The sequence below is a fragment of the Myzus persicae genome, unplaced genomic scaffold (genome assembly GCF_001856785.1).
Source record: "Myzus persicae strain clone G006 unplaced genomic scaffold, MPER_G0061.0, whole genome shotgun sequence".
NCBI lineage: Eukaryota > Metazoa > Arthropoda > Insecta > Hemiptera > Aphididae > Myzus > Myzus persicae.
Window position 1 is genome coordinate 134350 of NW_019101580.1, and position 13476 is coordinate 147825.

Below are 13476 nucleotides of genomic sequence, written 5' to 3' on the forward strand. Positions count from 1 at the left end.
AATAAAGTTGTCATCTATTTTGTATTTAGTATTAAATCAGTATCAGCATAAGTTGAGCATAATATTATACAAAAAAAACTTCCCTAATATTTTATAATAAGATTATATAATTTAACGAGTGTACCAATTTGAAAAACTTATCCATTTTTTATGGGCCACAAATTTCATGGATCCGTCCCTACAAAATTCATTGAACCAAAAACTTATACAATTCGAATAATACTATCATAAATTTTCTCGTGTACAACAAAAACATTAGCACGTTATTTAGAACTAAACATTGATACTTAGTTTATTTGTTGCAACAATATCATGTTTTCTTCATTAAAGCATGGGTAAATTTAAGTACATTTTGATAAAAATTATTATTATAAGTAATAGCTTATTACTAAATTTATTATAAGTAGGTACCGTTAAAATGAATTATATTACCCATGTTTTTTTAGTTACTGCTTACTACTGTGTTCAGTGTTGTTAACTAACATTGTTAGGCACTGCAATGTATAATTTAAAACTCCACGCACAAATATCGTAAATAGTAAAATATCGTTATATACCTATTATAAAATAATACAATAGTTAATATTTGTTTTTATATTCTTTTCGTTAAAAATTACTAAACAAAATCTCGATTTTAATATTCCTATTTTCTATAATGAATTTAAAAATAAAGCAAACCATACAATTAATATACCTACAAATAAATTATAAACAAAATAACCCAACAAAAATTAACAAAAAGTAATCTCAATAATAATAACTATAATACCTGTATCAATAAGACAATAATATCGTAATGAGTTGTTACCTAACAAATATTATAAAATAGATTTAAAAGTGTTAAAATAAATAAATATTATTTCATACTCGTGTCGTAGTCTGCCCGCCATATTAACAGTGAAAGAGAGGGGGGATGTTCTGGAATCTGTCCAAAAACCACGAATCGCAAAATGTTTAACCTATACTAATGTCAATAATAAATACCAGCAAAAAACTTCAAACGACGGCTCTACTGCGTTAGTGTTACTAAACCATGCATAATATATATTTTTATGATTGTACCTACATTGCAATATCCGTTTTACTGAACGCCGAATGTCATTTTTAGCTAAAATTGAGTTGGGTTTCGGTTTAGGACTGGATGACACCAGCGCAGTCGTGCAGAATAATACCTAGGAAGTTCACTGACGTAATAATATAATACTACGCTAATATTATTCCCGACTGAGATGTTTCAACCGCTCGCAGTTCATTTGGAACCAGCTCGCAAACCGCGCGACCGTCGACCGAGCCATGCAAACTGAACAAAAATCTGCGACATCCCCCCCATCCCACCACCAAAACCACCAACACCAACACCAACACACACACACACACACACACACACACACACAAACCACAATATACCGATACGTCTATATTGAACAATATAACGTCTCATTCGCATCATAATGTTGTATACAGGGTATCGAATCAAACCGATAAGGAGCGGTGGTCGTCACGTCGGTACGAGAACCGGCGACAATCGTCCTCGGAGAAATGCTGCGTCCAACACTGCTACGACGACAGCTGTGCAACCTGACCAGGCCTGAACCGTGTCCGTCGTGGAAAACAGAGGCTAATAAGTATGAACATAATATCCGGCGACGAGAGACCGTCGGGACCAGAATAACATAATATATGATTTATTATCACACTGTAGTTGTCGTCGTTATTATTATTCAACGCGGGCTGTTATTGTCGTCGGCGATATCATAGAGTTTATTATACACACCACCAGCAGTTCTCCCCTCCCCCCCCCCCCAGGCCTACGAGATTTTGACCTGGACATTATTGCGTTGAGCATATATCGGGCTGATGTGTTTGAGTGAAAATCTCAATAATATTACCACATACGTGTATATTATAATAATATATCTCATGTGGCCGCGGTTTTTGTGTTGCGATCGGGCCGAATACAAAATTCGTAAAGATCGCCGAGGTCCGTCCGATTCTTTGTGCGCCAATCCTCTCCCCCCCCGATGATTTACCAGTGTGTGAGTGAGTGTGTGAGTATTGGCACCAGGGCGGTCGCTTTTCCATTGTTATGCCAACAGTTCGACGTGCGCCGACCTTTTTATGGAGCCGTGACTGGAGCTCCCCGGAATCGGATTGTTCGGCGGACATTATACACATCTTTGGCGATTTATACTTTTCCCTGGCACTGATCAACGAGATGGATAGTTTTCATATTATTCACTGCCTCGCACGCTCAGTGTTCATTTTTATTTCAAACCATTATAATTTAAATTCTAATACCACGAACAATATATTATTACGATATAATGCAGTTCCACGAGCACCACACTCGGTACAATGCCATAAAAATAATAATAATACGAGTAACACGCGGTGGTCGTAGTATTGTATAATATAATACATATAATTGAAAACTCTGTGGAATGTGGTGACGTTGTGCATAGGTAGAGAAGTACAAGCATTTTTTTTTAAATGACTCACGAACATGACGTATCCATCTGTTCGCGGCGACCCGACACAAATAACGGAAACCGTTTAGGACATATTTTATTGGCTATGACAGGTCCGGTAACTGGAATAATTTAGTTCCGATGTGTCCCCGGAGCTTATAATATGTTTATATATATATAAATATGATTGAACGAGCATAGGTACAAAATCAATAACTATTCATACGTATTTTTATTGCGATAAAAATAGTATTATAAATCCACTTTAAAGTTTGAAGTAAAAAAAATATGTACTACACCAACCGTTTTTTTTTTTTTGTAATAGGTACCTACCACTCCATAAATGAATTATCCTTCTGATCGGTTTTCATAACATATTTAGCTGTGCAAATAAAAAAAAAATCTATTTCGTCGCCCAATTTACAATAATATCCATTTATTTATGTTATCGCGGCAGTTATAATATTACATTACCATAGAATTTTCGTAATCTTAGTTGTATGGGCATTTGTTCCAAAATCATTCATTACACGTATTTATTCTTTCACAAACAAACATAATATTTAGACGCTAATTACGGTTTACAGGCTATCTCACACGTAGCCGTTAAGGATGTGAAATTCAGACATCAACAGTTTTCACTCTTTTAAATGTAAATTGTCATACGATCAAGTGTAAAAGGTGATCAATTGTAAGAACACACAAGGACCAGTGAAATGATATAACGTCTATAGTTTTAATGGAATACTGAAGCTGAATGCGATTGAATACGATTTTAGGTAAGGTAATATTTTTAATGTTTTATGCTTAGTATAAGTACCTATAATAATAATATATTTGAACATTTATTAGTAGTAACCGTTTGACATTATTCTACTTGGTAAAAGAGGGTACTCAAATAGGAGTTCGTTATTTTAAAATATGCATATTAGTACGTATATTGCATATTTTCATTTTAAGTAGGTATTTAGAATTTGTAATTTTTATGATCATAATATTATATAATTTGCGTCACTGGAGAAAAGTAAAGATCAAAATAACACAAGACGTCAGGTGGACTTGAAAAAATAAATCTGTCGTAGGTACCTGCTGCTGCTGTTACTTCGAATTATATCGGTATAGATGTGCAATACTGTAGACCACTTTTCTACGCAAATTGTAAATTTCGTTGAATATAATAATTATTAATTATTCCTTTAACGTGTATATATATATTTATAATAAAGTTATATTTATTATTCATAAAATATAATGAAAACGACAGAAAACTTTGAGGGGTGGTCGTGGTAAACGAAACACGGTTATTCGAGTGGTGGTATTCCGGAAAAGTTTCTCATCGCGGACTCTCGAAACAATATCATCTAATAATAATAAAATACACATTTTAGTATAATTTAGAAAACTCCTTCATTAAACTCACGGACCAGTGCCCAACTTATAGATATACATAATAATTATAAAGTGTAACTGCCTTGCCGTGTTTGTCATCCCGCCTATACTAAGTATAAATACTACCTACATATACGGTAAAACTTCATAACCATTTGAATACCTAATATAAATTAATAATTCAACTTTTAAAATATTTGCATAAATTAGTCCTATAAATTGCCCAACTCAGAATTTTTAAGTAACGATAAAAGGGAAGCCTAGAACATTAAGACTACAAAATACTTCAATAACTGTCGACGTTTTCAAAATTATCTACCTTTTTTTCATGGCTACAGACACATATTATGCTAGTCAACCTTAATAATATCTTCAAAGTCCTACTTAAAACTGAGCAGTTTCCTGGGACGTATTATCGTTTCATGACGGATTGACCGATCACACCTTGCGCGCATTGTTGCATTTGTAAAATTGTACATTTACGACCAAACCATAAATACATTCAATCAAATACAGTCGTTGAGTTGTTTTCAATTTGTATTCGCATATTCAAAAAAATTATACGTCAACCGTTTCCACGAATACTTTTTTATTTTCTTGATCAATGGAACTCAAATATAATTGAACACGTCTCGTGAATAGCTGGTCAACGGTAATATGATACTCGGTGTTTCGAAAACTATTTTACGCACATAGGTATTTGCGTAAAATGTAAATTTAAGTGCCAAATTTTATGATTGGACGCCGGAAATACATGCACGCATATGCATGTATTATACTGTGCACCCATGATGTAATATAGATATTAACTATTAAGTTATAATATTCAATAACCGTGATATTTATGCGACGCGTCAGTTCGCAGATGGATCAAACTGTCGTCAACGGTTCGGTCGCAGCGGCCGTGGACAACGGCACGACCGGCGGTGCTCCGGGGTCGGTGTCGGGCACCAACTGGACCACAGCGGTGGTGGCGCACGCGGACCTGACGCCGGTGCTGTCGCCGTTCGAGTCCTGGCAAAAGGTCATCATCGTCCTGGTCATCGGTGTGTGCATGGTGCTCACCATCACCGGCAACATACTGGTGCTGGTGTCGTTCATCGTTGACCGGACCATCCGGCAGCCGAGCAACTACTTCATCGCATCGCTGGCCGCCACGGACATGTTGATCGGTAGGGCGAGCGTGAAAGCCAAACAATCGGAAAACTATAATGGACGAAACAACCTAACGGGCCTCACCCACCCCTCGCCCACTACAGTTCCGGAGCCGAAACAGCCACCGAGAAACAATCACCACGTATAATACCGATGATTCCCAAACTATATCCTATACAGGCGGGACGACGATATCTGGGAGTTTCCCGGGCGTGTTCCATAATCACCCCTATTTAATGTCCCGAGAGTGCGTCCCGAGAAAAAAAAAGATCATCGCAAATACCCGAGAGTACGACTGTGAATTTCCGGTTATTACACAGTGTCAATCGGTAAAATCACAGTGATATTATCTAACGATTTACACTTCGTTTGGGGAGGGTAAACTTTATTATCGTGTCGCGAATAAGTGTGTAAGTATTCGCAGCTGCATCGATAAATACGCACCAGGATTTTTTTTCCTTTCCCCTTAAACACAATCCAATGGGCAAATCGCTGGGCTTTATTGACTGAGATGTGTCTCGATGCAGACATACATATAATACCTAGTACGAGTATGATACGGTTTTCTGTTTTTAGATTTTATTTGAAATAGGACTTATCTCTGGCCACTGATATATTTTATTTGTTCTATTGGCAATTAGCGAAAACCGTTCAGCGTGATAACAATGTAGAATGAAGTAAAACACACATTCTTTTATTTTCAGCAGACTCCGTTTTCGTGATCCTTATATAGCAGTGTATATGTTTTCCCAAACATATTTCCTCCGCTAGTCGAATAATATAAGATTTTGATTCTCCGACGGTCAAACTATTTAATTTCAAAAAAAATAATTGGAATAAAATATATAACCACCTACTTCACCGACGTACAAAAATAAATGTATGGTATAGATACCTATTGTATACCGAAATCACTTTCTTATAATAAACGTTCATAGTTTTTGAAACTGATATCAAAAATCGAATTAAACACTTCAGAAAAAAATGTAAAAGTTTTAAAGCATCATAAAGTATATTTACTCGTGTTATTTTAATTAAAATCATTAATTAATTGACTGAACCTTAAACAGTCGTGGATAAGTAAATAATTTATTAGGAACCAAAATGTATGATTCGTGGTGACTGTTAACATTTATATAGAAGAATAAATACTTAAAATTAAAATAATCCAATGTTTTGGATTAGGTGCATCAGAAAAAAATTGAATGACATGTTGTAAGTTGTAACTAACTAGAGTGAATACACAAAAAATGTATTGTTCAAGAAAAAGTATAATGCTTATTGTTATATTTTGATCTAATTTAGCATTTTTTTGTTCAGAATCCATTAAAAAAGCGATGCATATACATCGATATCTGATACGCACCTTAAACATGTTAATTTATTACAAGCGTAGGTACTGCGTACTTAATGTAAACGGTAAAAGCACGTGAGTTTGAAAAAATAAAAGAAATGTCATAATGTCAATCACCTAAATTCTATATACCGACGAATTGCTTTCGATTTTACGTTTTCAGATGCAATCGATCGTTAAACATGTAATTACTGTCATTTCTATTGATCGAGTGTCAAAATATTGTTCAAAATCGTTCACTCGACTCACATATTGCTATACCTCCAAATCTTTTATACTCATCGGGGGCTCGGATACAATTACAAACTACGCGTGTCAAAACATTATAGAATCGAAACACGAGATTACCTAATACATACCTATACATAAAATGTTATCACAAACTACAGTCCCGGCCTTTTTTTCCTTTGGGACCTTCGAAATAAATACTTTTAACTTTTCTTCGTTTTCGTTTCTGTTTTGACTCTTGTTCACCTTGACCTGCGTACAAAATAAATAATATGAAATTTTTTACCACTTGCATAAAGTACGATTGTTATCAGATGCACTAAAATGTAAATGTGACGAATTTTGGACAACCTTGGTGAAGTTAACTATTGTTCGTAAATAGAAGGAAATATAAAAAAAATGAAAGGATCTAATTGAAATTATGATTACAAAGAACATTACGAAGCCCCATTTTATTCGTAGTGGTTAAATAATAAATTGGGTGTACATAATTGGTTAGTTTAAATATTGTGTCATTAATTGTTTTGTGCATATACTCTATTGTATACTCATATACTCATTATTCAATAGCATAACGCACGTACTTACATAAATTACCATACATTAATATACATTTTCTATTAAAAAGTATTCAATATTTTTGCATCAAAACTATGTTGATTATTTTTTGTAAATATTAAATAAGCTTCAAACGCTTTTGGTCAGACTGCACACTTGCAATATTATACTCTTTTGCTTCATATTTCATTACAATTTCAATTCGCTTTTTATACAAGAATTATTTGATACCGTTCGGCACATAAGTGTACAAATATAATAATTATAGTTCCTTTTACAATACACAAAACTCAGATCCGAAAATATTGATATAACAAGTTTAAAAAAACCACAAGCTAAAACATGAAATAATTTGCAATTGTAATGCAATTACAAAGAAATATATATATACACCTAAGAATAATAATTTACCTTTTTTCACGTGTTAGCTTGAAAATAACTGTATTATAATGACAATAATTGACAAGCCTCACACGGAATATAAAATTTATCCTCGCAAGTAATTGTATCGAAATGTATAAAACATTGTATATATTTTTATTTTTACATTATTCAAGATTGAAAAAAAAGTATTACCTAACAAATAAGTAAAGTAACAATAGAAATTGAAAAATATCAATTTCAATACATTATCGTAAAACCTAACAACTAATATTTTGCGATCTTGCGAGCTATATAGGGTATTTTCACAATAGGTGGTGAGTGGGAAGTGCCAATTGGTAGGTATAGAATTGAATAGTGTAAAGAAGGACGAAAACGGTCGAATGCAAACTTTCTCACAAACTTTCTATAGTCACACCACCACAATAATTTCATTGATCCTTTATGTTTTATATTATTAAACAATGCGTTAACATTGCTTTCTTATTCCGTTTTTCACCCACCCCATCAATATTTTCGTTTTGCTTACCTACTTCCTGTATTTATAACCAGTACCTATGCGTATAATAATTCAGCTAAATATCGGCATGAAAAATAATTAAATCCAATTCTGAGCATACCGTTATTATTTTCAACATCAATATTATTTTCGTTAATATTTAAATAGATTATTCACGCTTCAGAAATGTGTTTCGTGAGTAACGGCTGTAATAATGATTAGGTACCCACAATTTCGTGTTTTATTACCCGTGAAATTGTTAAGGTACATTATTATATTAAACTTTATTCACACTTTGATGCTTCGAAGTCTAATGTTAACAAATTATTATGAAATTTAAATAACAAAAATATTTTTAAAGAGATCATGTACCATAATTAGGTATATGTATACCAAATAAAATACACCTAGGTACCTACCGTTTGGCACAGTGTGTTATAATTATGTTATTGTTATACAAAAATTAAAATAGAAGAAGCAACAACACATTCTTGAGTAGTCTGCTAAGGATTATCAAAATCATGCGTTTCCGGAAAATTGGGTTATACAACGTAATGGCTAAATTGAAACCCCTTGATCTTTTGCTCAAAGTCGAACGATTTTTAATCAATAACTATAAAATTCCTGCCAAAGACATCAACATTCAATACATCTAAAAGAGAAAAAAACAAAGCACAACGCTAATATTTAAATACTAATTTTTGTCCGCCGGCCTTATATACCTACATGTAGTTTTTATCCTAAACAATATGCCGCCAACACTTGGAAATCAATCATCATTAGCGAGTATAATAGGTACTATACTTTATTAGATGATCTTTAGAGACTCTTAAAAATAAGTTTATAACTCGACGCCTCCTACAAATAGAAAACGTGACTCAATTTTTGTAATTTTTTTCAGGAGAACAGATAAAAGTTTTAACGTAGGTAACTGAAGTTATGTTTTTGTTCTTAGAAAAAATAATCTTCCAAGTAGTTTTCATTTAAAAATGGACGTAACTCAATGTACGTAGTCCTTGTTCGCTGGTAAACCCAATATAATTGACTTTATAATTGATTGTATTTACGATTTATCTTTGGCCAGTAGAGTTAATGCCACCTTCGTCGGGAATATAAAGAAAGAAACGCCGGCTAGTGGAAAACCGAACAAACCGAAAAATGAAAAAATTTAGTTGCGTTCTTATTCGCGTAGGAGCTATTATTGTTAATGTAACTAATCAAATAATCTGTTTTGATTTTGTCTAGAACCGTTATTTTTTAAGTATTACATCAAATTCACAAAATGACTAAAATAGTGAAATATATGGGTCACTATAATGCAATTACCATTATTGAGTTGTATAGTTTATCTAAACATTGAATAAACAAGCATTTCCCAAACGAGTAAAAGTGTCTGATTAAAGTTTAATAAGAAACAACGTAAAAAAGAGATATCATAATATCAAGTGTAAGTAGGTTAGTCGAACAGTCCGCGCCCTGTGCAATGTATGATTATTAAAAAAAAAAAAAAAAAAAAAAAATATTAAAATTGGGGGACGAGGTGACCGAGTGGTCTGACTCTTCCGCTGCGACGCAGCCGGTCGCGGTTCGATCCTCGGCCACCGGGTGGCATTTTTCTCCGAACAAGTCACGGTGACCGGAGAGCAAGTGCTGCCATCCCCCACCCCCGGGGCATGGCAGAAACCTACGGGTGCCCCATTCGAAATTCTGCCAAAACAAACACACACGTGTTCCCCCTACCGTTCCAAAAACCTACAAACCATCAATACAAAAACCTACAGTACCTACTAATAGCTAATGGCCACAGTTGCCGGGCTCAGGATCAATTAAAAAAAAAAAAAAAATATTAAAATTAACTGTAAACCTAACCATGGCTGAATCGTTGTTTTGTTTGTCTATTTGTCGTGAACAGGTACCGTGTCGATGCCGTTCTACTGCGTGTACATACTGCAGGGGTACTGGGACCTGGGACCGTTGCTGTGCGACCTGTGGCTGTCCGTCGACTACACAGTGTGCCTGGTGTCGCAGTACACGGTGCTGCTGATCACTGTCGACAGGTTCTGTTCGGTGAAGATCGCCGCTCGGTACCGGGGCTGGCGGACCAAGGACAAGGTCATGTGGATGGTTGTGCTCACGTGGATCATTCCGGCTCTCCTGTTCTTCACCAGCATATTCGGCTGGGAACACTTTGTCGGCTACAGGGACCTGTTGCCGGGCCAGTGCGCCGTGCAGTTCCTCAAGGATCCCGTGTTCAACACGGCGCTGATCATCGGCTACTTCTGGACCACGCTCATCGTGCTATTCGTGCTGTACGGCGGCATCTACAAGGTGGCGTACGAGATGCAAAAGAAGAGTGAGGCCAAACAGCGCAAGATGCAGTCGATGGTGGCGCTGAGCGCGGGCACCGTGTCCGGTATGGCCGGTCACGCGGCCGGCATCGGCATGTCCAAGACTCAGAGCACTCTGCTCGTGCACGACAAGCCGCAGCAACAGCAGCAACAGCAGCATCAGCAACAGCAACAGTTGCAACAGCAGCAGCAGCAGCAACAGCAACAGCAACAGTATCAAAACCAACAAAACCAGCAGCAACAACGACAGCTGGCGGCCGGCGGCAACAGGTCGTCCGGTTTCGACGAGAAGGCAGCGGAGGCGGCGGCCTTCCGGAACGCGGTCCCGAACGATCGCAACGCTACGGCCGTGGTGGTGGTGGACAAGGAGCGGTCGAGCAGCCCGGCATTCGAGTCGGACGAGGAGAGCACGACGGGCGAGAAACAGCAGCAGATCAACTGGCCTCGCAAGAAGTCGGTGGCCGAACTCATCGTCCAGTCGGCGCTCGTGCAGCGGTCCAACAGTGGCATACACCTGTCACCGTCCGACAATCTCATACCGTACTCCAGCACACCCGGTAACAACAACAACGGTAGTCCGATCGTCCGGTCGTTTTCCAACGTGGCCGTCGTCAACTGCGGTGGACAGACGGGTACGCGACGCCGGACGCCACCAGACACGCCTTCGCCGCCCGACAGCCGGGTGGACGCGCTCGTCGGCATGGACACAAGTGAGCTGCACTTCATGGACGACAGTTCGATCGTCATCGGGTCACCGACATTCGAGAGCCCGACCAACAGCACCAGTTCAATGAACGAAACAATGTCATCGGCCCAGTGTTCTCCGGCCCACGGTGCCGCGGCCTCGTCATCGCTGCTGCAGGCTGCGCTCATCCGGGCGGCCGCGGCCCAGCAGATGAACCAGTCTCAAGGTCCCGCCGTCACCAAGGTCAACACGGCCGTCGTGGTGGACGGCCGCCATCGCGGTTCAGCGTCGGTTACGAACACCACGACCGTGGTGGTGGCTGGGCGTGGCCGCGGTGTCGCAGGTAACGACGACGACGACGATTACGGCGACGATGACGGTGACGACGGGGACGCGGCCGCCACCGGTACCGGCGAAAAGTCCTCGTCCGAGACGACCAAGAGCGGCGGCGGTGGTGGCGGGGGCGGTGGCGGAGGCGGTGGAGATAAGCGCGAGGGCAGTTCTCGCGGTGACTTCGTCCGGACCATCGGCAAGCGTCTGAAGGTGAAACGGCCCAAAGTGTCTAGCCGCCAAAAGTCCAAATCGGAGAACAGGGCCCGGAAGGCGTTCCGCACCATATCGTTCATACTGGGAGCGTTCGTGGCCTGCTGGACCCCGTACCACATACTGGCGCTCATCGAGGGCTTCTGCTCCAACCCGCCGTGCACCAACGAACGACTGTTCTTGTTCGCGTATTTCTTGTGCTACGCCAACAGCCCTATAAACCCGTTCTGCTACGCTCTGGCCAACCATCAGTTCAAAAAAACGCTCACCAGGCTGATGAAGGGCGACTTCCATATATCATAGGCCGCGTATCACACACACGTGTGAGCCTGTCCTTCCTGCGACGTTTCTGTTCCTAAAAACGATTGTTTCCGGTTACCGTGTACCAATAATCTGCGCCAATGATATGTGTAACAGACAAACGGTTCCTGTATGTAAGCGCGATCGCCGGGATGACATAATATTATTACCATTACACTGCAACGATCGAAATATTCTAAAATTTAACCGCTTTAACCCAAACAGTTTTAGTACTTATAGGTAGTACATAATAATAATATTATTAAACTTTCCTCAATCGATGAACAACTCAAACTTCGGAAACCAACCCAATAAACCTCGTGGGAGCATATATACGGCATATTATATTATATTCTTACAATAAACGTAACTTTATTAATTAAAATTGTATTATACTTATGATATACTTACATGATTATAGGGATATTGTAAATATATGTACTCGTAATAATGTCTTGATAAAAAACTAGAAAACTAAAAAAAAAAAACCACCATAATTTATTGGCTTATTATACATTAATCGATAAATAACTAAAAAAATATGTGTAGTACACATTCAGTTTAGCTTAGATTTTTATAGACCTTTTTAATGATGACTTAAAGATTTATTTGTGTAAATAAATATTATTTATAATAATATTATGTGTTTTTGAACAGGGTAACATCAAAACTGTACTTTAAAATGTTTAATTATTCTTAAATCTAATGTTTCGTGTATATTATAATATAAGTTATTACATATACATAAGACATAAGGTATAATAAAACAATGTGATATTTATAATTATTAGAATCATTGCGACAATATTTACCATTGTAGAATAATATTTCGTTCGATTATTGTAAAGCTTATTAAAAACGAATCCGATTCACGGATTAAATGAGCCCTAATCTGTAAATGGAATTCGTTTTCACTAGATTTTAGAGACAAAACAGCTGTTTTTTTTACATAATATAATTATTATTGTGTAATTAGTTTATTATAGCCATTGTATAGATAATAATATATTATAATATAGTTGTGTGCAACGTCAAATAAATTAGTTATTGACATTTATTACAATAAACAATAGGGATTTTTAATTTATAAGAATTGTTGTCTTTCATTGACCTTGTGAGGTGCGAGGTACTCATATTCTTGCACCCGAAAAATAGTGTTGTTGCAGTAGTTGTGGTTCCAATCATACAATTTTTTGATTTTGAGTTTTTGATTAATTTATTAAAATATATTTGATAAAAAAAACAAACCAGAAAAAAATTCAAAGAATGATGAATGGAACTTGCTTTTTAAACTGATATTTCAGCTCATTTAAATCAATTAAATCTCAAGTTTTAAAAACAGTCAACAACTATTTTCGTGCAGATAAAAGTTGTAAAATCGTTTAAAATAAAATAACAACTTTTTAAAAACCAAAATATCTTAAAACTAAGTTGTCTACATTTTAAAACGTGTCAAGAAATTATATAAAACTCTATTATTGACGTTCCGACAAAACTTTTTGTGTGTATGTTGAATAAATTATCAGAAGAATTTGAAAAGCGTTTCCAATCACATATTATGATTCTAT

General features: G+C 37.0%; 1 protein-coding gene across 1 annotated transcript; it reads left to right on the forward strand.

Annotated features, from left to right (window-relative positions):
• The first annotated feature begins 1469 nt into the window (after positions 1-1469).
• Positions 1470-12847, forward strand: LOC111029773 (muscarinic acetylcholine receptor M3). The gene is made up of 4 exons (XM_022308929.1): positions 1470-1625; positions 3056-3247; positions 4716-5029; positions 9945-12847. Exons 3-4 carry the CDS (start codon positions 4723-4725, stop codon positions 11909-11911), a joined length of 2274 nt encoding a protein of 757 aa, XP_022164621.1. The 5' UTR covers positions 1470-1625; positions 3056-3247; positions 4716-4722; the 3' UTR covers positions 11912-12847.
• Positions 12848-13476: the final 629 nt, after the last annotated feature.

Bases quoted from the DNA above. Each gene is read 5' to 3' on its own strand.
- LOC111029773 (XM_022308929.1), top strand. From the start codon at position 4,723: ATGGATCAAACTGTCGTCAACGGTTCGGTCGCAGCGGCCGTGGACAAC. The intron at 5,030-9,944 runs GTAGGGCGAGCG...TGTCGTGAACAG, and splicing joins CGCCACGGACATGTTGATCG to GTACCGTGTCGATGCCGTTC.